General features: G+C 41.9%; 1 protein-coding gene across 1 annotated transcript in view; it reads left to right on the top strand.

Moving 5' to 3' along the window:
- The window catches only part of ndnf (neuron-derived neurotrophic factor), a 27,428-nt gene extending 3,360 nt beyond the window's left edge, over window positions 1–24,068 (top strand). Inside the window, exons 2-4 of the mRNA XM_017711463.2 lie at window positions 12,857–13,048; window positions 16,771–16,895; window positions 21,859–24,068. Coding sequence (XP_017566952.1) covers window positions 12,858–13,048; window positions 16,771–16,895; window positions 21,859–23,270 — 1,728 coding nt within the window. The 5' untranslated portion in view covers window position 12,857 and the 3' untranslated portion in view covers window positions 23,271–24,068. The remainder of the gene's footprint in view (window positions 1–12,856; window positions 13,049–16,770; window positions 16,896–21,858) is intronic.
- Window positions 24,069–25,823: the final 1,755 nt, after the last annotated feature.

The raw sequence follows: 25,823 nt of genomic DNA, 5'->3' as shown, positions 1-25,823 counted from the left end.
CAGTTAGCAGATGAGAAAAGAAGTATGGCTTGTGGTAGAGAGGCTTTTATCTGGATGATAGCCCCCCTTTTCTTCTTTGTCTAAATGAAAAAGAACTCTCTCTTTGTGTGAAGCTGTGGTTTAAGTGCCATCTGTGGAGAATTTGGCTCCATTGGAGCTCGATTCTGTGAGCTTCTTTTTGAATCGGAACGGAAGAACATTTGGAAGAACGGCTAATGTGTCGTTTGTCATTAGTCAGGCGTCAGCCACCGGGACAGAAGGAGCGAGCGAGAATGTGAGCTGTAGGCTACTGTTGGCTACCTGATCTGTCGACTTATTGGGAGTGATATTTTCCCCTTCTCTCTTAATGAAAAGCAGACAGAATAAGAGAGAAGTTGAATAACTGTATTTAACAGTGAGGCCAAGCCACACCGCTTCCCCGAACTCTTTCTCTTCGAGGAGAGAGAATGAAAAGTGGAACAAAAGTGTGAAAATGGGGAAGGTCTGTGTCACATAGCGTATCTAAACCCCCCATTTGCATATGAAAACTGAGGCACTGAAAGAATTCCGCCACTGTTGCAGCGGTCCGTCTGTGTGTCCGGCGACTGTGGCAGGCCGCTGTGGGTTATACAGTGTTAGGGTCGTGTCGGCTGCCCTTGACGGTCAGGACTCCATGTCATGTCCTGTAGGTACAGAATCAGGGATTCCCCACTTGCTCTTTTTTTTTTTTTTTTACAAACCCCTCATTTCCATACCTGTTCAGCCCCTAAACGCTGTTGAATATTCCCATTGGAATGTTCTTTCCCAGTGGGTCCCTTCGGGGGCACACACACAAATAGCTCGGGTTTTCGGCTCACACACTCCTCGCACACTCTCTGAACGGCTCCTCTGTGCTCGCGGGGCCCGTGACACAGAAAAGGCGGTGATTGACTGGTTTCCCACCGCGCCTCAGTCTTGATATGGTGATGTGCGTGTTGGTGTTGGGTGGTGGATTTTTGGGGAGCAGCAGACTTTCCCATGTTGGTTGTTTCCTGGCGTAATCTTTGTGATGACCGCACTTATGAAATAAATCAGACCCCGTCTTATCCTAATAAGACATGTTTGTAGGATGATGGTAGACATCGCTCTTCTGACCTTTACCGACCGCCCCCTGTAATGTTCTAGATTGAAGCGAATAGGAACAATTAGGTAGATTGTGGAAAAAATGTTGCCCTGGACTTTTACTCTCCACATGCTGTTTAGACTACTTGGGTGCTCTCTAAAGCTCTCCAAACGAGGTCTTACAATCCAGACCTTTAATTTTGTATGGTGACTGGCCACATAATCTCATGCCTACCAGGAAAAGTGGGCGGTATGTGCAAAAATGTACATCACCATATTATTAAGATTACTGACAGCTTCACTGTGTACCACGGTGTAGTGCATTTGTTGTTGTTTTTCCCAAATAAAACCATTTTGAAGTAGATTAACAGGGCGTATTATTCTGTATGTCCTTTCACTTTTAAAGAGAACCAAATTTAAAAACTGAAGTACTAAAAATATATTTATTGGACAAAATAGTAAAAACAAAAAATGAACAATATATAGACAGATGTCAATGTTGCTTTCTAATCCTAACGAGGTAAAGACGAGTGTATGTAAAGCACAGTGGCTTATCTGAGCCCGGCAAAAGTGGTTCTGAGCCCACCAAAGTCATTAGTCTCATGTGCGTCTCTCATCTGCATCTGTCATTCACAGCTGGAATATAGTTAATATTACAAGCCATTCACATTGTCAGTTTTAGCTGAGCTTGTAGGGCGATGCCAAGGTCTCGGCAGCTGGCCAAATGAGGGGGGCCATAGGGCCATCTGCATGTTTTGCAGTTTGTATGTCATGTTATCTGAATTCATTAGCACACCAGTATAACAGTAATGACAAAAGTAATTATACCTGAACTAATTACACTAATTACATTAGGAAGAATTTCAACCGGTATACCGGATGAACCGGTGTATCGCTGAATACTTCCTAGCGGTGATTACAAAATCTAGGACCGGAATCTGGATTCAAAAACCAGAATTGAATAGCTCTTCTTTATAATGTTCATGTCTGGAACATTATTATAATATAACATTATAATAATATAACGTTATAATGTTCATGTCATGATATGTGGTCATTCGGACCGACTGCAGTACACTCCAGGAAGCGTAGGGAGTGACAAGGCATCTATTGCACTGCAAAAGAAGAAATGGTGTAGAGGTTCAAGAAATGAAGCTGGTGAGATCCAAAATGTACAAAATTGATTTTTTATTTTCACTCACAAAAGTAACAGCATGGTACAGTGCAACATGTAGTCACTGTCATAACAAAGCCTTGTATTTCTTTGTATAGCCAGATTTCTGCCAGTCGTCAGAGAGTCTGGTTTTGTTGACATGGCCATGGACTGAAAAGGCCATTTGAGTGACATGAAAAGTATCCAACACCAATTAACTCAGCAGTCTCAAAAATCAGTCCTAGAGAGCAGCAATACACACACTTTAGTGTTTCCCCTGCACCTCCTTCCTCTTGTTAATCAGCTGACATGAGAAATCAGACTGTAAAGGACATTGTATAGATCACGCGTCACCAGTCTTATCCAAAAAGGGCTGGTGTGGCTGCGGAGTTTCATGCCAACAAAGCAGGAGCTCATCTCATGTAACTAATGAACCATTTGATTAAACAAGTGTAATCAGTTGTGCTTCTGCTTGATTGGACTGAAAACTAGGAGCCACTTCGGCCCTTTTTGGATAGGATTAGTGACTCTTGGTGTAGATTATGGCTGCACAGTAAATCATGTTTATATCATCATCATAATAGGAATTTCCACGATAAACACATCACAAAAAAAATCAAACAGTTCTGAAGGAGCAATTAGTACTGTGTCGTTATTTCCACTATTCAAGAGAAACATACTGATTCAGAATTGCTCACAGTGGCAGTGATAGGAACCAGATGTCTGAAGAGTGTAATACCTCAGAAAGGTTTTACTTAAAAATGGATACGGATTTGCTGCCTGATGTCTGCACTATTGTTTTAAGATAGTTTAGAAAAAAGATTTGGCTGTGATGGATCTCTCCTAATGGCCCAGGGGTACCTGCAGGGTGTTATGAGACAAAATAGTTCCCAAAGAAAATGTATTTCTCAAGATGTACCACTCTTTTACCGTGATCAATATCATATGTGAAAACTCAGGTGTGGGCTCACTGGTGGTTTTGGATAGTAAATAAAGTGGCTATGTTTGTATTGTAGACATTGTGACCCTGGTTCTCGTCACCACCACAGAAATCTGTTGGTAAGTTTCTCTACAATGAACTGTGTCACATCAAACCACTCTGAATGACTTTGTTTACATCTCAATGACTGATTTATACAGCAATTTTGAAAAATCTGTGGAATTCCCTTTTTAAAGGAGAGATTAGTAAAAATTCTATCTACACAGCAAAAATAGAGGCACACTATTTTTATTATTATTAAATTTTATAATTTTAGTTCTTATATTGTCTTGTGATGCTTTATCAAATATCTCCATATCATGCAACTCTAATGCAGAGGCTCTCAAGCAGAGGTCACTAATAGCCAGACCCAGACGCTGTCCTATGCAGACCTGGGCCTATAAGCAGTAAACTAAGGAGAATTATTTCATTTTCACCGGGTGGTCCTATTTTAATCTGCGTAACTTTTCTTTTTTTCATTCTTTTCAACTTTGTTCATTTGCGGTACGGCTTTAGCAGCCTGGGAAATCCACAGACCAATCACGTGTTGTAAAAGTCACGTGTGACGCTACTCAGCCAATCAGATCTGAGCACTGAGACTGGAGTGAGTTGCGTACACACAGGGGAGGGACGAGGCGAGAAACAGCAGTCAGAGAAGAAAGTGAGTCAGAGGGAGGTTATTTCACATGGCGTGCTCTAAAAAGAGAAGACTGACAATACATATTGTTGAACTATCACTGCATTGTTCTTTATTTGATCCGACATTCAGTTGTTGAGCATTGAATCATGATGCAAGTCAGATGTTATGATGTTCTGGACTTTTGCTTGAGGAAATTGTCTTTGACTGAACCATATTGAATTTGAATTAAAGACCTCTGCTCTTAAGCTTCGACAAGTCATTGCAGATTTTGTGAGCATGTGGTTTATAGCCTTGCTATTAACCACACTGGCATTTTTCAAAACGTACACACTAATGTCGTTCTCTGTGTGAGACTAGAGTAAACAGTCACGTAGCTAACGCCGCCAAACAGCCTCCAAGTTTAGCTTCAGCAAACATCACTCTGCACGCTTGCCAAAGAGCGCGAGAGCCTGGCAGCCGCACATTCCAGTGCTGTTTCTGGAGCTTAGCGCTAGCCGTCGGCCTCTGCTAGCTAATGTGCGTGTGTGTCGTTTGGCTGCCCGGTGCGCAGCGGTGCCGCTTTGGTTTGGCAGTCAAATGCAGCTCGAGTCCAGGGCTCTCAAGCTGTGAAGCATCTTAGAGAATGCGAGGGGCTGTTTCTGAAGAGTGTGTGACGGAGACTTGTACATCCACGCTGAGTGCTAATCTTGGCCTCGAGAGCCTCTGTGTGAACACAGGCTCCAGTTGCCATCCTTTGGAGAGCTGGACTGGACAATGCGAAGGTAAATAAAGATTTGCACTAGAGATATCGCAAGGAATTTGAAATGCTGCGCTGTTGATATTTATGAAAAAAAATGTCACCTTTATCCTTTCACTTCACCGCAAGGACCTCAATTCCTTACTCACAACTATATAACCTACAAGTCTTATTGGAGGGACTAGTGATTGAAAAATGAGTTTTAGAACCAATAGCTCAATAATAAGCCTTCAGTTTAAGGGGTTCGATCCATATCCAAAGGCAACAAACTGTTGTAGACAGAGGTAGGCGATATGGCAAAAATATCATATTGCATTACTTAAGAACTTTTCACGATAGACGATATGTTGTGATATTCATTTTATCTCATCAGTTGGAACAGAGAAAAAGAGTCAGCATTACAATAAAAAATAACATGAAAACTGTGAACACAGTGGTTTTAATTCAATATTTCACGCACTGTGTTGCACTAAATCCAGTTAAATACGGTTAATTTTGTTCTCTTCATAACGAAACAGGCGAATGATCAGCATTTTACTTAAGTACTGTTGGTATCCCCAATATGTTCAGAAGAGCACATCGTAGTCTACCGTGACATTATTTATCACGGTAATGATGTATATCGTCATATTGCCCAGCCCTAGTTGTAAATAATGATCAGTACGGTAACATTGTGAGGCAGGCTTGCTCTTCGTCTTTCCCCTCTCCTCTTTTCTGAGCACTGTTGGGCTGTATTTGCTTTCCTTTGGATGACGCAGGGTGTAATAAACACAGTGAAAACACTGTATTAAGCTTCAGGCTGCTGCTACCGTCTCAGCCTGAAAGGTAAATCATATTAGTGTTGAACTTGAAATGTCTACTTTTTATTCCCTCTGCTGAGTGTTTAATGATCTCCATCTGGACAGAAGGAGGTCACCCCACTTAGACCTGGAGGGATTGGGGCAATATAAGTCCAATTTGTACAATTTCTCTTTCTAATAAGTTTAATTGTATTGTATTTTGCATTGTCAGATATTTGTAAGGCAATTTGCACAGCTGTGTAGCTGCCTAAATGGCCGTGCAGGCATCTGCAGAGCCAACAAAACACTCCTCGTGTTGTAAAATGCTCTTTGCGAAAGGTCCATGTTTATTTTGATAAAACAGAAAGAGCAAAGCCATTTCTTTTGGTGACTGAGGTTCAGATTAAGGGTAGGTTTGTGGTTAAGCTTAGAAAATTCTCATGTCCACCTTTGCCTTTATTACAGCTTCTCTTCTTGGCAGGAGACTTGCTCTCAGATTTTTTCGAAGAAATCTGCAAGGCGATGTTTCCACACCTTCGTCTTAGAAGTTAGACTAATCAGTCTGTAAAACCGTTCTCCACGTCTCAGATAACCACGATTGTGTGTTCTTCAAAGTTTCTTCTTTGTCTATTTCTCTTTCTCAGTAAGAGCTTCTTGACAGCAACCCATCCTTTCAGGCCCATAGTGCTGAGTTGTGTTCTCACTGTGGAAGGATTGACAGAATCTTCTGTGGATTTTTTCAGATCTGAAGCAAGAGTGGAGCGTGATTTCATTAAAAACGACTAATTGGGGCTCGACTGGAAATTAAACGAATTACAGGTGGTCTCTGACTTTTGCACAGCACTGTATAGTACACATAGGGTATGCAATCATGACATGCAGGTACTTGTGTGTGTACATGCACGTTAAGATGTACGTGTTCATCATCGTCTGTAAGAAAAAAAGCACTCGTTCATTAATAATGTCTTTCTGCTGTTTGTGGGCAGAACGCCTGTGGAGTGATTGACATGTGGAAGCCGCTCTGAAGTGGTTGTTTCCACACCATTGATGCTGCTTCTGTGCATTTAACATACATGTGCTACTCATCTGTGTGTGTGTGTGTGTGTGCGCGCGCTCTGCATTGGCAACCTGCTAGTATAACTATAGACTCCAACTAACCGAGCCTTCCCTGCAGTGACTGAACCGATTCTGCTAAGAAGGCATGGTTTGCTGCACATTAACACCTTTTAGACCCTCTCATTCGACTCACTGAGTGACTGATTAAAGACTGTATTGATCTAAGTTGATTGATTTCTTTCACCTAACACTTTTCACTCTTTAACATTGTGGTTTTCCTCATGAGCACAATGCATTGCGCTGATTGATGGCTCATTGTTGTGCTCGCCTCATGCACACAGTCAGATGGAGGAGAAAAAAATCCTGCCTTTAATTGTATTCTTATGGAGAGGTCTATTTTTAGGAGAATGTGGCTAAACGGAGGAAAATCACACCATTGGGAATCGAGACCAATCAGTCATTTTCTCCCACTGTCAGCTCAGTTCTGAAGCAGCTGGTGCCGAGTAATTGTGACCCATACACTTGTTTTCTTTGATGATTGTGAACATCACAGAAAGGGTTTAGGGGAGAATTATGGCTTAAACGATTCTGCAGAAATTAGTCAAATAGCACCACAGAAGTTGACTTTTTGTTTCCATTTGGCTTTTATGTAAGTGATTAAGAGCAGTTTGAGTACGGCCGTACAAACAACTACGGTCCATTATGCTCAAAGAGCGTAAGCTGTTTAGAATTATCCCCTCTCAATCCTCCTGTCAGCATCATAATCTGCACACACATGCGTACAAATACAGAGAGCAGCGCAGCGCTCAGATCATCACACATCGTTTTTTACATGCCCCGCAATTTCCGAAGAAAGGTCCAGCCGTAGTAAAATCAAGAGAATACACAATAGAGCATGTAAATAAATAAATAAATAAAAACAGCAGCAAAACAAAGTTGACACGATTGCGGCCGGCCCTGCCTTCAAATTATCCCCTCTCAAATTATGATCAGACATTCTCCCCGGCTCTAATTAAACATTAAGCGTTATTTGTTCCAGATGGGGCTGTTTTGAAGTTTTATTTTAGCAAGAGAACTGCTGTCCGCTGTGGGAAAGATGGCCGTCTCGGCGCTCTGATGTTCTCGTGTTCTATGAAATGAATGTCAATGTAGAGTTTGTGTTCTAGAACTAGAACTTCAAAGAAACCGGAATTCCACGCCATGTCCTATTACTTCAAAGGAAACTGTACCGGGCAGTGAGCCACTGTGATAGCGTGCAACCATCTCAGGCTGAGCGGACCAAGCATCTAGACTACACTCTTAAAAAAACATGGTTCTTCAAGGGTTCTTTAGTAAAGGGAACAGTTCTGTTTAGAATCGTGAGTTCTGTGTAGGACCACTTTATGCTTAAATGGTTCTTTGTATGATAAAAGGTTGGTATTGAATTCCGATTGATGGAGAATGGGGTGTTAATTGTTCTACATAGCACCAGAAAAAGGTTCTTCTATTGTAGCAAGCTCGACTTTTTAATGAAAAAGTTTTTGGTGCTTTACAGGACAATTTTCAAAAGGTTCTATATAGAACACGTTCTCCATCAATCCAAAGAACCATTCCAACATGCAGAGGAACATTTAAGCATGAAGTGGTTCTAAATAGAATCAATAGTTCTAAAGAAAACCATTCCCTTTAGTAAAGAACCCCTATATAAAGCACTTTTTTTCAATCAATCTAAAGAGCCATTTCAGCATGACCTGAACCATATAAGCATGAAATGATTCCGTATAGAACTGCCAATAGAACCATTGCATTTAGTAAAGAACCCTTGAAGGACCATCTTTTTATGAATGTAGGACTAGGTATTGTTCCAGAATGTTCTCAGTACTCCAATACCAATGCCTAAATGTCAATAATGATTCCTGAATGATAATTTGGGTGTGGCTTAATCTAGCGGTGAGTTGCAGGACTTGCATTTACTGACCTTAATGGATTATCAAGAAGTGCTGAGGTTATGCATATGGAATGTCAGCAGTCCAGACATTGGAACGAGTGTGCTTATTGGTTCACTGATGCTCATAAGACCGAATACTTTGGCATGTAAATTAGATATTGAATATTGAATGAGGTGGAATGTTTCAGTACTTGGTATTAAAGTAGTTTGGCTGGTACCTTAAATGACCTGTCAGAATAAAAAAAACAAACAAAAAAAACAAGTAAATACTAAACATCAGTCAGACGTTTAGATGGAATCAACCCTTCCTTAAAACCAATTTTTGCTGATGTATTCATTGTACTCTGGAAAAGCAGAATGTGTAGGTGATGCTGAGCTTCTGCATTTTATTAAACTGCTATTAAGGATGGAAATGTAAAGGTTTTGTTGCTTTTCTAAGTGAAGTTCCTCTACAGAGAACACACTGCTCAATTTAATGCACAACGGCTGTTTATTTGACGAATTTAACGTATTAGGAGGAAAAAAAACATGGCTTTTGCAGAATTATGGCTTATTATATATTTTTTCCCCAATATGTTAAACTGTAATGTAAACTTCAATATGTAAAATTTAATATTCCAGTGTGTTCCCTATAGAGGATGTGTTAACTCATTTTTACTTAGAAAAGCTACATACAGTATCGTTTAAGGGGGGTTAAACTTTCGCATATGACTGTCAGTGTTACTTTATTTGTACTTTTTGCTAATGTTTCTATATGGGCGTTGCCAGATATGCCCATTAAACATATTGGATGTCAGCACTGATTCACTATTTCCATACTGGGGCATCCCTACATTTGTCCTGTAGTGTGTTCTCCAGCTGGGGGTGAACGATATAATGACATGCACATCCAAAAAAAGCGAATTTAATTTAAGAAAATTGTAATTCTCAATTTTCCTCCAGCTGGGGAATGGAGAGAAATCAGTCATTTTCTGAAAGACGTTGTGCCAAGTTTATGAAATCTGTGTGTTTATAATTAAACATTTTTCAATATCAATACCAACAATAAATACCTCACTTTCTGAACGATGCTATTTTCAGACTAAAAGTGGGTGAGGCTTAAACCAGAAATGAGCAAAAGTGCTGGAAATGGGTATATTTACTGATTGTAATGAATCATATGCAATTTCCCATGTAATTTAGACATCCAATCAGCAGTCTAGATTTTGGAGGAAGCATGTTTATGACCTTGTTATGATTATAGAGTTTTCGAAAGTGTTGTGCTCGTATGTAGTCAGTCTCAGTACTTCCTCTCCTTGGTTTCTCAATAGTTTGAAAACAGAGGTGTGCGTGTGAGAGTTTCTGGCTCTGATTGTAAACCTAAACTCTTCTTTAATGCAAAGTTTTCGTAATGTGTTGCCAATAGTGAGAAGCCAGACGTCCTAGACAGAGGAAGAACAGAAAGAATGTTTGCGTACATTTGTAATTAAATAGGAAGGAGGTGGAATAAGAGAATGGAAAGTGATAGAAGGAGGGAAAACAAAGCAAGAAAAAGCTGAATGAATGAGGACTGGAAAAGAGGAGAGAAAGAGAGAGGGCAAGAAAAGAGAAAAGAGAAGAGGGGGAGAGGGTGGACGAGGGGTCATTAAAGGGACACCCGCTCTCTCCTGCAGTAAAATGGCAGTAAAGTATCGGGCTAATCTGCCATCATTAGCCTGATTATATCAGCAGGGATTGGGCCTTCCCATCAGCTCCGATCAATGAGGCCCAATCAATAGACAGAGGATGTGATCTGACCTCCACTCAAGAGGCGAGGCAGACATGACATGGAGCAGCGCTGCATGCTGGGCAATGGCCAGAGACTGATGGGCTGGTGGGAATAATGCAGTCACACATGGACAAGGGCTGCCTGGACGGGGCAATTTCACATAGTTCCATGTGGAATTGAACAATTAGTAGGGCTGGTCTCAGTTTACCATAAAAAGGCACAGCTGACAACAGAAAACATCAATAGGTTAAGCGAAAGGAAAAATGCTGCCTTTTATATCATGGTATAGTTCAAATTTCTGGTGGATTTCATATGTCATGATATTCTTATTCGGCTTTTTTTAATTCTTATTCCACCTTAAATGGAGGAGTGTTTACATTCTGGCACCTGTACATGCGCCTGATTGTAAATGCACCATTTAAGGTGGAACAGGAAATTTGAGGCCAACTTCAGCTTAATTGAATTTCTTACATCATCTGTATGTCCCATATACACACTCTCCAACCATCATTCGCTGCTGGAATTTGGAAATATTATAGCCATTCACACTTTAGTACCAGATGGTCCACGGCCCCGAGACCAAGGCCTCCTCTGAAGCAGCTGACCGAGTCAGCCTGCTTCTCAGGCAGTATGAGAGGAAGTGTGGCAGTCTGCCTGGTGTCCATGTTAAGATAAGGCTAACCTCCAAAGACGACCACTCCTTCATGTGAACTGCCTCAGAGACAGAGTGGACAGTGCAATGTGGGTCTGCTGCATTTTCATTGAACATTCCTGACTCAGCCACTAAGCTAAACGGGTTAACATTAATGTGGAATAACAGAAAAAATGTTTCTACCTTCTATACTTATTTACACCAGATGAGATTATATATTGCCCACTACTAATATAAATTGCACTGATTTTGATATCAAAATGATGAATTACTCATTCCTAAGTAAGATGCATCTTAGAAACTTAAAAGAAGCATAAAACCGTGCAGCTTGTTTCAAAGGAATTCTCAAAGGTTTTTCAACATAATCACAACATAATCTTTCTTTGTACTGCTGATTTTCCTGCACAGCAGAAAACCTGTCGACTGTTGAATCTCACTTATAGTACAGGTCAGTGGGCAGCTGCTGAAGTTTGTGAGTTAACCTTTTATGTTTGTACTCTAACAATACAGCTTTTAGGTTGAGACGGACAAAATACCAAAAGTGTTCTTCTAAAGTTTTATTCAACTTTCAAACATTACAGCAAAAAAGTAGTTCCGGTCACTTTAACTTTCCCTAGGGTCTTTCCCTAGTCTCCTCAACACAAATATGCTGGTAAGGTATTACTACAAATTCTTTACTCTGGAAAATTAGTCTCATCTTTAAAAAAAACACTGTGTGTACAGATTCATAGCTTCTAAAAGCCGTCTACAAACGAAAAATATCATGAACTTTGGAATTCAGCAACTGCCTTCGGGTCCAAATCATTGGTTTTTGTTGTCTTTTACAGGGAAACACTTTAAAATGATTGTCTTTGGTAAATGACCATTCAATACAATGGCAGCAGATAGAGCTTAAGTGGAAAAATGCTTAAATATTCCTTTAAACTGTGAACTTGTGAAGACTTGGGTTAAATTTGTTTATCAAACGCCCCACGTTATATTAGCGCAGTGATAAGATCTCCACACATCCATGCACACGCCTGACTCTCTAAAGTTTGCTGAACTGGCTCTAGACCAGGAGAAAAGGAACTAACATGACAATTGAAGTAGTTAGAACGACTGAAACATTCCAGAACAAATACAAATAGCCACATGTGCTTCACATCTGTCTGTGTGTACTTGTCTGTGTACTTGTCCTGAGTACAGTTGCAGATTCAGTGCTAGCTGCCAGCATTGCTAGATAAAGTTAAAGCCCTTTATTTATCATTTTCATGGTTGAGAGTAGATAATTAGTCAGTAAACAGCCTTTTATCACTATTTATTAGCTGCTATCTAAACGAATAGACTGTGTTCAGTTCTGCGGGAGATAACTAGCAGACAGAAAAGTGCAGGCGTGTCCCAATCTTTTAAAAGGTTATTTGCAAGTCATCAGATATTATATGCTACACCATATCACGTCTGTATCTTCAAATCGAGGGAGCGTCAAAGCCCGGTGAATCAAGACCAAAGTCAGTTTGCACTATGTGGCCCAGCACGGGTCTTGAAGTGGACTGCATTTGTTGTAACTGTGGAACAGAGAGAGTTTTTGATGGAGACGTTGAGCACAAGCTTTTGTAATGCTTGTTTTGGGAATGAAAGAGGTCAGGAAAGCAGGAGGCTTGTTGATCTGTACAATGAGTAATGATTTAACAGAAGGTACGAACTGAGCCCACACTGACCACTTCGTTCCCAGCATACATGTGGCAGGTTTCCACTAATAGTCTAGAGCCCTTGTTTTTCAGATTCAGATTCTGATTTCTTTACAGCCAAATTGGCCAACGCACAACTTTTTTAGCTTGTATTTACGCAAGGTTTTCACTGTGTGGACTGAATAAATACGCAAAACACGACATTTTCAATACTTTCTGTTAGCCAAAGCTACATTGTACATAACGTTATTCGTTCTTTATTGGGCCTCCTCATCCCACACTTTCAACAAAATTCCCTCACTTCGGTCAGCTGTAAACAACCAATTATTATCATTATTTTGAATGGCAGATTACAAAATGCTTTTGTTATCGAGGCTTCTAAGGGTTAATATCTTGCTTATAATGTGCCCATGCTCTTTTTGTCTCTCACTTTCTGGCAGGATGAGGCTGGTGTTTGGCTGGTTTGGTGTGCTGGTGGTCTTGGTGCTGGCTGTGGTGGGACAGAAGTTGCCCACTCGTGATGAAGGCCTGTTTCAGATGCAGATCCGGGACAAGGCTCTGTTCCACGACTCCTCTGTCATTCCTGATGGGGCGGAGATCAGCGGATACCTGTTCAGGGACACGCCCAAGAGGTATGCCTGCACACACACACACACACACACACACACACACACACACACACACACACACACACACACGTATGTACAGCTCTCTCACATTCACAGGCATGGTGAAGTTTTCTTAAAGGTTTGTAAACAAATCAAAATAATGGCTCACAGCATTTTATGTTTTTTTTTCCTCACAGTATGTTACATTCAGCAAATACATAGTAATTGTGCATTAAAATGTGCAGAAGTGAGTGTTTTCACTTAGAAAATCAACAAAACTTTCCATTGGACCAGGAGTACACAAAGCCCTGTGAAGTTACATGCGCCTTCTGAGTTTTTCTATGTTGGTAATGGTAACTATTTGGGGACTATTTGGCCTTATAATCCCCTGCATGTACTCCTCCGCTGTGAACAGATTTAAAAAGTACATTTCACATAAAACTATCATAAAACAATGTCTCAGACATCAGGCAGTGCATTCATAACCATGTCATATAATAACTTCCCGTGTCTGGTTCCTGTCACCACTGCAATTCTCAGTCAGAAAGTTTCTCTAGAATGAAGCATTTCACACCAAACCACTCGGAACGACTTTGTTTACATCTTAACCACTGAATTATGCAGAATTTTCAAAAATTCAAATTCCTCTTTAACATACATTAAAGCTAAGAACTCTTTTTCTCTGCTGCTGTTAAGTCCCGGAGCTGCAAGTCTTTCGCATGTGCCCTTCCCTCATCACAAAGCCTTTTATATGTTCTAAATCATGCTTTCCAAGGCTCGGCAGACAGAGCTTCACTTAGCATGTAGATGTCTGGATATGTTTTGAGTGAGCTAATGGAGAATGTGGAATCTATTAGAGCCAGCGTGCAGCTGATGAGGGCATAAGGAGGCATGCATTATGGATGAGATGCTGGGAAACGCGTGTGTTTATGTTTGTGTTTGAAGGAGAATCTCTTTTGATGAAGAAGTGGTCAAAAAAGCAGGTGGCCTTAACGAAAGAGGACATTCCTACCACTTCTCTAACTCTCTCTCTTTCATACACGCTCATATTGGGGAAAAGGGGACGAGGCAGTTGCGGAGTGGGTCGGTGCAGGCCTACATGAATTAATCACCTCAAACATGTAGAAGACATATGGCCTTGCACGACCGTTCCCACACTCTCTCTCTCTCTCTCTCTCTCTCTCTCTCTCTCTCTCTTACTGTGCTTTCTAGTATTACCCTCTGCTGGGGGAGCTTTCTTCACTTCTGCACTATTTCTGTTTGTTTGGTTTGCTTGACATTTTCACCTGCTTGCTTCTTTTATTGGCTTTGCTCATAAATCTTCACACATGCTTGTTTTAACCTAGTAATAAGCAGTGACTGTATAAAGGGAACTTTGAGTAGGATTATAACATGGAGCACTCCACTGTCTAGCTTTATATTGCGGGAGAGAATGCAAGCTAGATGCACTCTGACGTGGAATTTTAAAGGGTTTCTGAATGTTTGAATCTTCCGTTACTAAGATGTAAACAAAGCTGGATGTGTTTTCCTGCGAAATGGTTGCTTGTCGAGAAACTTGCTCTGATTTCTTTACAGTGTTGGTGATGGGAATCAGAGGATGAGGGGACACAAAACACCAATATAGCCATTTTATTTACTCTCCAAATGATCAGTGGGCCTCCAAGTATTAGAGTAAGATAATCAGGCCCAAGGTGCAAAATGACCTCAACTGCATTGCAATTCAACTATTTGAAAGAATCGTCCGGAAAAAGCTCATGTAGTGCATATTTAGCATGATGTAGTCCCAATTTCTACACTTTGTAAGTTTTATGTATCACATGTATTCACAGACACGGACATAAACAATATCAAATATCAGCGTCAGCCCACAGTTCCCATATCGGTGTCTCCTGACAGGGACATGGAATCACCACTCAGCTTTTGGGTGTAAAGTTTGAGCAGAGTAATGAGGTGTGTCGGCAGTTTGATGTGTCAGTTATAGGTATCATCGTCTCTCGCCTCATTAGAGCATCATATGACGCATTCTGCTGTAAATGAGCAAAAACAAAACAAATGCAAAGCAGAAAAAAATCCCAAATGAACAAAGGCGAATCATTTGCTGGATGTCGTCACCACGTCCTTGTCTCCCTACTTTTAGAATTAGCATCACACATGCTTTTCCTATCATCGGCAACAACTACGACCTCTCAAAGAAGGTCTGACATGTGCTTCATACAAACCGGGATGTTTCTATCCTGAACTGTTACCACTATTTCTGTTTTGTTTGTGATGGTAAAATAGAGGTAAATCTGAAAAGTTTTCTTTGGGGGCTGTTTGGCCTCACAACACCCTACAGGTACTAAAATAATCCCAGAATTAACGTAAAACTGTCTCAGACATCAGGCAGTGAATTCGTACATTTCATGTAATAAGTTTCTGTGAGGCATTAAACTCTTCAGATGTCTCGTTCCTATCATCACCACCACGAACAACTCAGACTCGATAAGTGTCTCTAGCGTTTCACAACCACTCTGAATATTTACATCTTAATGATTTATTCATGCAGAAATTGTGAAAATTTCCTTTGGACCACATTATCACAGATTCAGCATTAATACATGGAGTCTGTGTAGATAACAATACACTATTTGAGGGAATAGGTCAGTCAAACAAGCTAATGTTGCTAGCCCTGAATGAAAGTGCATAGCCCTCCAATTAGCATTATAAATCTGACATGCTAGTTGGCCTAGGCCCTGCGATGGCCTGGCAACCTGTCCAGGGTGTATCCTGCCTTCCACCTGATGACCACTGGGATAGACTCCAGCACCCCCCGCGACCCAGAAGGAGAAGTGGCTTAGAAGACATGTGTGTGTGTGTGTGTGTGTGTGTGTGTAGTTGGTGCCTACTAGCCTTCATTAACTGACTATGCTAGCATGTTAAGCTGTCCTTTAAGATGCCACTGTTCAACAGATGAATAGATTTCCTGCAGGAATCTCAGTAGCGTTGGCCGGTAGATACTGTAATGTTATAAGTAGAGATTCAGTGTCTGGTGATGTAGATCTGTGATGTATGTGTGTCCGCTAACATGAAAAACCTCACCAGCGCTGTAGCAGCAGAGCGCTAAAGACGGGTCAGTAATCTAACAGAGACGTGTTTAGAGGTGTTAAAACACTGCTGCTCTCTGTTCAGCAGGTGATTCCTCATTAGACAGCGCTCGCCAGCTGTGACTAGGGAGACGTTTTAATATATGTGAACTCCTTTAGCCATGATGAGAAATCAGGAAAGGCTGATGAGCTCATTTAGCAGCATCATAGCAGCAGCCTGAAATGGCAGCAGTGTGCTCTGGGATTGCCCTTTTTAAGGCCTGCAGGGAGAAGTAACTGTTCCACATTTACAGTTCCAGCAGACATCGATGGGCCTGAGTAAGAGCTTGTAGTCTATAGAGCTTTATAATGCCTTGTAAAGTCTGTTTTACGTCTTCTTCTGATACTGTAGTCTGAATCTTCTTTTATACAGTGATAGTAAAAACACGGTAGTAAACTGAAAGCTCCACCTTCACATGCTGATCCAACAACTACTCTCAGGGCAGATTCGACGAGTTAACAGAGACAGGGTCTGTGAATGTACTGCCGATCACGCTGCATAGTGACTTAAGGGGTTAAGTGTAGGAGCTATGGCAGTGTGTTATTGAGAACAGTCAGAAAGAGTTCAGTGGAAGAGCGTATCTAGCAGCTGCCCTTGTGCTGAAGCGTCTGTCACTTTTGTAGGTACTATTTTGTGGTAGAGGAGGACAACACGCCGCTGTCTGTGACGGTGACGCCATGTGACGCGCCGCTGGAGTGGAGGCTGACGCTGCAGGAGCTGCCAGAGGACGCCAGCGGAGAGGGATCAGGTAAAATACTCAGTAACTCTCCTCCAGCTGGTCCAGCAACTGTCTGGTTTTGTACACATTTGATTTACACTGTGTAATTATTTGAATGTAATTAGGAATTTCTCCACTTGTTTCACTGACCTGAGAAATAATTCATATAAAATTACTATACTATTCAATCTTAGATAATGGCTCAAAAATGACAGATTTGACTGATAAGCATATTTGATGGTGTATTTTTCGCGCACTATGAAAGCAGAATGTTTAGGTGATGCTGCGTTGCTGCAATAAATTTATAGTTATATTTCTCTTGCTTATATAGGTACATATATTCCCAATTTCTACATTTTATAAGGTTTATGCACTGCTGTTAGTAAGGGCGGTCTTTGCACTAGGCAAATGTAGGCAGCTGGGGCCCCCATGAGCCAACAGCCCCATGAAATTGCATTTAGATATGCTGTAATACTGTACATATTAATGTAAGTTAATATATATAGCTGTTACATGAGATTATAGTAATTCTTCTCAGTGATGTCGAGGTAGCCCTTCCCCACCCCACTGGTCATGGTTATAATGCACTATTCCATGCTGTTATGTGATGACATAACTGCATAAAGACAGACTTGAATGAAAAAAGACAATATAGTGATTTTCTGGGTATTGAGAGTCACAAAAAAATCACAAAGTCGTCCAAGTGCAGCTGAGAAATGCAGAAAGGAGGAAAGCAAAACGTTTGTTGCTCTCTCAGAATGTAATGGGATTAAATTACTAATTACTCATGAATAAAATGAGTTCACCTGCCAAGACGCCACTATTTCCAGTGTAGATAGTTGCACCACTTGAGAGTCCAGAGCCTCAACTACTTTGAAAATGTGCATGCAGGGGGCCTCATTCCTGTGTTTTGCCTAGAGCCTCGAAATCACTCAATCCACCTCTGTTTGTTGGCAGACACAGACATTTGCAAAAGTTTGGGCGCCCCAGTCAAATAGCACAGTGAAAATATGTTACACATCCTCTACATTTACATTTACTGCATTTAGCAGACGCTCTTATCCAGAGCGGCTTACAAGAAGTGCTTTGTCTGTCCAGAGAAAGTGTCTTTGCTAGTAACCCATAGGTTAGAGAGAAAGACAGTCCTGAGCTCAGGTACTGCTAGAAACAAAAGTCACTGTAGATAATTTAGCATAAAGTGCTATATTTTAAGTGTGGTATTTATAGAGGATGTGTTAACTTATTTTCACAAATCATGTCATTTGACCAGGGGTGTTCAAACTTTTACATACAAGTATGTGTACAATGTCCATATTAGTGCGCCTGTATGTTAATAGTTTTCATATAAATCACCAACATTATCGGCGACTTCCAAGGCTTGATAGATGCTCCGTACAACCGTATAACCTTTATTTCTGAACTTGCATTTGCATATAATTCCTTACAGATTTAATGATAATATGGGCATTAATATGCAGCCATGTGACAGATCCTGGATCGTAACCTCAGCCAATAAAAGAGAAACTGCTAAATGCAAAGGCAGTGAAGAGGGATTCTAAGAGGGATTATTAAAGAGCATTGTGTCCTGGATGCATCTACCAATGACATACTGCACATGACAGTTGAAGAATCCAATGGGCAGGTCATGCTGTGGATGTGCAGATAGAGGTTAGGCTGGGAAATGCTGGAGTATTGCTTTAATCTCTGTAGCACCGACCCTTTTTATGAGGTGAACCTACACTAATGTGTGCTGACCAACAGGTTTGCGATATGTTGTTTCAAAAGGCCAAAGGAGTTGAAGAGAATCTCCTAGAGAGGGGCCTTTGAACCGCTTGAGTAAAAATAGCCATAGAATGATTTACAAAAACAGAGGACAGATCACACGAATGAGAGCACACATGCAAAGTGAATAACCAAGAAGCTGGGTAAATATTTGTTGTCTGAGAGGCGGTGGGAGTGAGTCTTGCAAGGGTTAGCCTTTTCCAGAGTGGTCGATCGTTAGGGTGTGGGTGGATTGTGTGTATGTGTCTGAACCCAGTGTGACCACACTTGACGTGCTGACGAACCGCATCTGACGTCCACAGTCTGTAGGGCAGTGAGGTGAAGAGCAAGAGGGAGGAGAGAGAGAGATATCATAAATACAGGGTAAATAGACTCTTAGTACTCCTTCCTGTGGCCCCATCAAATCAGAACATAATTCAAGCAAAAAGGGGTCGTGATCTTTCCATTTCTTTCCCCTATCACCGCTCTCAAAGAAAGGTCATCACTCCTGCTCATGCTTTTGGTCTTGCTCCCGCCCCCACTCCTCCCTTTTTTCCTCAGTCTTTTCTTTCTGTTCTCCCCACTTCCTCCATTTCTGCCTTCTCTACATCTGGAGAGTATCGGAAAACGCAAAAATTGAGTGAGCGCCCCCCCAAACTGTAGCCCCATAGCACACCACATGGAGGGGAGTTGTGGTTTTATTCAGAGGCAGAAAGAGGATAAAAGAATGAGAGAGTCATACTTGTTGTGTGTATGTGTTCGAATGTTAAGGCCTAACTAATATGGAGGGAAGCGATTAAATAAAAAGCAAAAGCTCACAAAAAATATGAAACTAAGCACTTAAAGTTACATTATGTAAGTAATTCAAGCAAAATGCATAATGCAGAGGAATGTTGTGTGATGCTTTTCTTATATATATATATATATATATATATATGACATTTTTCTTATTATGTTTTAAGAGACAGTGAGCTATTCATTAAGTTGTATTCATAAAGTCATTGCAGTGATCACCATGCTGGCCTCTTTTTACCACTGTGGTATTTTTTCATGGGTCTTAAGCAAAAGGCAATTACATCTGACATGTTGATGAGCTAATGCATATTAATGAGCAATGCACAGAATCTCTTTGGGTGCCAAAATGGACAAGCTGTGTTGAAGACATAGAAATAGCCCATTCTTTAGTAAAACTGCAAAATAATAAATAATTGTGGATCATATTAACGAAGTGTCAAATGTAACCAAGACTTTTATCCACAGACAATGTGGTGGCGAGTGGGAAAAAAAGGAAAGGAAACGTGTGATTTAAATGCACTGGCTCATCATACATGATTTGCATGTGTGATCAAACGTGTTTAATAACATACATTAGTAACATTAATAACAGACTATTTCAGGAGGAGTTTGAGGCTCTGTAATTAATTACTAATGGTGCAATAGTGAAACACAGTAAAACACACATGTAGTCCTCGTTTGTGAATGAGGAAGTGTGTTACCATCAGGCTGTTTGCTCTTAACTTCAGTGTAAGACGCTGTGTGATATTCACCAATGCTGTATAACCTTCACATTGGCCAGTTTTATCAGTCAGGCAGTATTTCAGTTCAGCTAATGTTAGTAGTGGTGTTTAGGGGTGTATATTGGCGTTCCTCTCTATGTTAATTGTGCAGCTGTGTGTGTGTGTGTGTGACTGGAAGGGGGTCTGTGCGTACAGTAATGTGTCCCAGGCCTTATGCTCCCATCGGTCAGACTGATGAACAGCAGAACCCTCATCACTCACTCCTGCATTAATCTACTGACTGGTTTCCGACACAGATTTTTACAGAAATTGTAATAATTCCCCCTTGGTTTGTGTGATGATCTGTCTTGGCTGTTGTCAGGGATCTTGAGGAAAAGGCATTCATCATAATCCTCAACCACACCAGACTATGTTCACTAAGGTCCAAATACATCTGATTTTTTTCAAAAATGAAATTGCAGCAATTAGATTTTGTGTAATTTTAATGCATTTGTTGATGTATAAATATAGATAAAAAATTCAATTAATTACTTTTTCCAGTATAATTTGGACGTAGCACTTGACCATGTGGCTGTAATGAGAAATTGGATTTTTTTTACCTGACGTTTCCCTTCATATCTGTAAGTTACTGTTTTCATTACCCAGCACTGGAAGTAATGAATGGTGATAAAACGTGCACATGTGGGTCCTTTCTCACTCAGATACACAAATGTGAACCATCAAGGCACAAACAGTGGACTTGAGGAATGAATTGGAATTCCTCTGACTGAGTTTTGGAAAGTATTTATGTGTACCTGTTGATATAAAACTGTAAATCCTTCCTCACAGCATACTGTATACTGTAAATATACAGAAATATACATGAATCTACACAAGCGCTGGGTGTCCATACATAATCCATGTGCCCTTTGCCTTATTTGCTGAATGCCTCCGGAGGGAGCAGCGCCTTTGAGTGCGATGTGTGTTAATTTAGTACTTCGGCGAGGGTTCTCTCCGGTTGACAAACATAATATTATGCTTTCTTGCCGGGCTGAAACGAGAGGGCCAAGGAGGGGGACCAAGGAGGCTACAAGGCATCTCTGTGCAGGGCAGGGGTTTGTGGGGAAGGCAAAGTGAACGTGGGGCTGTGATGTCAAGCGTGGTTTAGAGAGAAAACACTTTGGCTAGTGCCGCCAATGGCTAATCGTGCTCTAGGGCACGGGACAGTCATAGTGACCTCACCAGGGCCAAAAACCCAGAACAGTGTACTAAAACCCAGAACACTCAGTTATGCTACAGGTTGTTTAGCATTGCTGCTAATTGGGGTCTGGTGGAGGAGAGAAGGAAAACAAACAAGTAAAAATGTAAAGAAATCAAGGATGGTGGGTCAAAAGTGAATGTGCATCATTATTGTATAAACTAAGTGGATTTGTTGGATGCAGAAGTCTGAACACAAACTCAAAATAGTTTCTTTCTTGAATAGTCAATAATCATGAGAATAGTTTCCTCATCTCCATATAAAAATTATCGGTACTGAACAGATATTTAGATTTGACTGATATTCAAACCAATATTTGATGATGTCTTTGCTGTACTGAAGAAGAACAGAATGTTTAGGCGACTCTGAGCTACAGCAATAAATTATCCGCATTTTATTCATGCGTTTATGCGTTGACATCAGCCTCAGCCCAAATGCACAAAACCTAATCCATGTGTATATTTTTTATGTTTCATAGGTGAGCCAGAGCCTCTGGAGCAGCAGAAGCAGCAGGTGACGGCCAGTGAAGGCACTGAGCTCTTCACCTACAAAGGCAACGATGTGGAATCCTTTGTGTCCACCAGCTCGCCGTCCGGCCTCTACCAGCTAGAGATCCTCTCCACTGAGAAGGACAGCAACTTCAAAATCTATGCTACAACCACTCCAGAATCTGACCAACCCTACCCTGAGCTTCCCTATGACCCTAGAGTGGATGTGACTGCCCTGGGTCGCACTACCGTCACCTTGGCCTGGAAGCCCACACCCACAGGCTCATTGATGGGTCAGCCTGTGCAGTACTGCGTGGTCATCAACAAGGAGCACAACTTTAAGAGCTTGTGCGCCGCTGAGGCCAAAATGGGAATGGACGACGTCTTCATGGCTGCGCCAAAGCCAGGCCGGGACTTCAGCCCATTCGACTTCGCCCACTTCGGCTTTGTCCCATCTGAGAATGATTTCCTCAAGGACCGCTCTCTGGCCACTAACCGGGCACTGGGCGGCAAGCTGTCTCGCTCCTACATCCCCAAACCTCGAATCTCAGACATTCGAAAGATTTGCATCGGCAACAAGAACATCTTCACCATCTCAGACCTGAAGCCAGATACGCAATACTACTTTGACGTGTTCGCCGTCAACACAGCCACCAACACCAGCACGGCCTATGTGGGCACCTTCGCCCGCACCAAACAGGAGGCGGAGCAGAAGACGGTGGAGCTAAAGGATGGCAAAGTGGCGGATATTTTCATCAAGAGGAAGGGCAGCAAGTTCTTGCGCTTTGCCCCGGTTTCTTCACACCAGCGCGTGACCCTCTACGTCCACGCCTGCCTGGATGCTGTGCAGCTGCAGGTGCGTCGCGATGGCAAGCTCCTCCTCTCGCAAAATGTTGAGGGTGTTCGGCAATTCCAGCTGCGTGGCAAACCCAAGGCCAAATACCTGATCCGTCTCCGGGGATCCCGTAAAGGTGCCTCTACTCTAAAGGTTCTGGCAAGCACGCGCCAAAGCGCCAAGCAGCCCTTCCCTTCCTTGCCCGAAGACACACGCATTAAAGCCTTCGACAAGCTTCGCACATGCACCTCCGTCACGGTGGCATGGCTGGGCACGCAGGAGAGGAACAAGTACTGTGTGTACCGGCGGCAAGTTGATGAGGCCTACGGAGAAGAGCAGCGGCGCCGGGAGCAGAACCAGTGTGCCGGGCCCCAGAGCCGTCGCAAGTCCGAGAAGGTGCTCTGCAAGTATTTCCACAGCGCCAACCCACAGAAGGCTGTCACCACGGAGACCGTCGGCGGGCTTGAGCCTGGCAAGAGCTACTTGCTGGATGTTTATGCGGTGGGCCACAGCGGCCACTCGGTCAAGTACCAGAGCAAACTGGTGAAAACAAGGAAGTACTGCTAAAATAAAAGAAATAATTAAGCAAAAATGCAAAAAAACATAAAACAGACTCTGCACAGAAGTAAATATATTATATATATAATGAGAGAAAAAAGAAGTTTATTTAACTGGAAGTGATATTCTACTAAGTTTGTTTTTTTGCAGACTGACTACTTGGTGCACACCATCAGCTCTGTGTGGCAGAGACTGAACTGCTTCCTAGAGAGAGATAGCATCCTGTATATTTCTCGTAACAAGTCCCGCTAATGAGTCGAGACCGCTGCCTCGTGATGGAGAGGCGCTGGGAGCTGTCGTCTGGGTTATTTCTGTTTCGGCCATGTCGCGAGAACTGCGTTAATTCATCTGTCCCTGCAGCATTCCCTCCATTGTACCCTTTTACAGAGACATCTACTGCGTCCCCTGTTTGCTCTCTCACTTGAGTATTCATGACACGTTTAGGAAAAGTTCTTAAATTATTTTATACCTCTTAATGTCTTCGTTTCTTTATTTGAACTGTTATATTTTTTGTGCGTTATTGGCTATAATTATTTCCGATATAAAAAAAAAATGTTGTAAAATTCTCTGATGAAGTCGGGCATTTGTTGAGGTGTCATTAACCCCTGCCCCCCAAACAACACCCCCCACCCCCCCACCCCCCCCGTCCTTTTTGTCTGTGTATTATCTCATTCTGTGAGTAAATTGGTCTGGGATTCTGTAAATGTGCTCTTTCTCTGTGTCTGCTCTGCCTGTCACATGTACAGAGTGCTTCTGCCAATATTCATGTACATAAAACCCTAAATATAGAGGCCAGTAATCCCCCTGGTGTGGCTCCTGGTGTTGTGTTTCTCAGCAGGGATAATCACTCGCTCATAAAGTGGCCCATGGATAAAGATCAGCAGCCATGTCCTCTAACCCATGACCGGGACGCTGTACTTGGATTATGGTATAACATTTTGTGAAGTTTTGGAAGGTGCACGCACAAATTACACACACACACACACACACACACACACACACACACACACATGCATACCCACAGCTCCGACAGTGGTCCCACAAAGCATGGAAAGGCATCTGACCTAATGCCTCACCAGGCTTAACGTAGCCTCAATTACCAGGTGACAATATTGCCCGGACAAGCGCGGCCTTGGCAAAAGGAATGCGCCCGCCATGTCTTAAACACAGGCCAAAGAATCGAATTACTAGAGTCGTGATGCGTCAGGATTTACTGCCATCCTCCTTCGCCCGCCATGCCTGCAACCAGTCAGACTCCGCCTCCACAATTCCACGTACTGAATCCAGATGTCATTGCTCGGGCTCATGATGGCCGGAGCTGACGAGACCAGGCTTACTGACACTTATACAACTTATACAACTTTCCCCACAAATCTACTCCAACCTCAAACAAGCTAAAAGCATGCTTTCGGTTTATTGGTTTGTTTAAAGAAATCTGCAGAGTAGTGCAGAGCGCAGAGACTCTGGCTCTCGCTCAACAAACAACCTGATTCATGGTGACCTTGCGTTCACGATTAGATCCACGTGTGTAAGGAAATACGCACGCTCAAATAAATAGTGACATTCAATCCTGCATGTTAACAACTATGATATATGTTATACACTTATTCCTCACTTCTCTCTCTCTCTCTCTCTCTCTCTCTCTCTCTCTCTCTCTCTCTCTCTCTCACGCACACACACATTATACTGTGTCGAGACCCAGATGGGCCCTAAGATCTTTTTGCCTCGGTATCCAATCCAACGGCCTTTAAGGCTGTGTCCCAACTGTATGCTAAAGAGTAATACTATAAGATATCAATAATGAACGATTTTGACAGGTCAGTATGCAAAATATTAATAATGGATTCAGTTTAACTATCAGGGCGTGAAGTGAAGCTTAAAGAGGACTTCCACCAATGTTTCAATATTTCTGCACAATTAAAAAGGATTTTCACCCCTTTTTCAAAAATTCTGAATAATTCAGTCCTTGAGTTGTAAACAGCCATTCAGAGTGATTTGATGTGAAGTGCTTCGCTGTAGGCAAACTTACAGACTCAAATTTCCTCACACTGGTGGTGATAGGAACCAGGAGTCACAATGAGTACCACACAAATACAGCTACGTTATTTATTATCTAAAACTACCAGTGAAACTACACGTGCCTTCTGAGTGTTATATGTAATGCTGATGATGGTAAAACAGTGGAAAATCTGAAAACAATTGAATTATTCTCAGGCATCAGGCAGCTTATTCATAACCATTTCATGGAATACCTTTCTGTAAGGGAGATTTTTAAGGTATTAAACTCCTCAGACGTCTGGTTCCTATCAGGTCCACTTTGAACAATTATGACTCTCAAGTTTCTCTAGAACTGGGCATTCCACACCAACCCACTGTGAACGCCTCTGTTTACATGCTAATCATTTTCTTGTGCAGAAAAATTGAACAATCGGCAGAGTTCCCCTTTAAACCTTTAAAGTCTGACTTGCTTAGACGGGTGGTGATGGGAACCAGACGTCTGAAATGCTTAACGCCTCAGGAAGCTCCCTCACAGACAGTAATCACACTGAATTGTCATGAATA

This window comes from Pygocentrus nattereri, chromosome 9, assembly GCF_015220715.1.
Source record: "Pygocentrus nattereri isolate fPygNat1 chromosome 9, fPygNat1.pri, whole genome shotgun sequence".
Taxonomy (NCBI): domain Eukaryota; kingdom Metazoa; phylum Chordata; class Actinopteri; order Characiformes; family Serrasalmidae; genus Pygocentrus; species Pygocentrus nattereri.
This window is presented reverse-complemented; position numbering and strand designations above follow the sequence as displayed.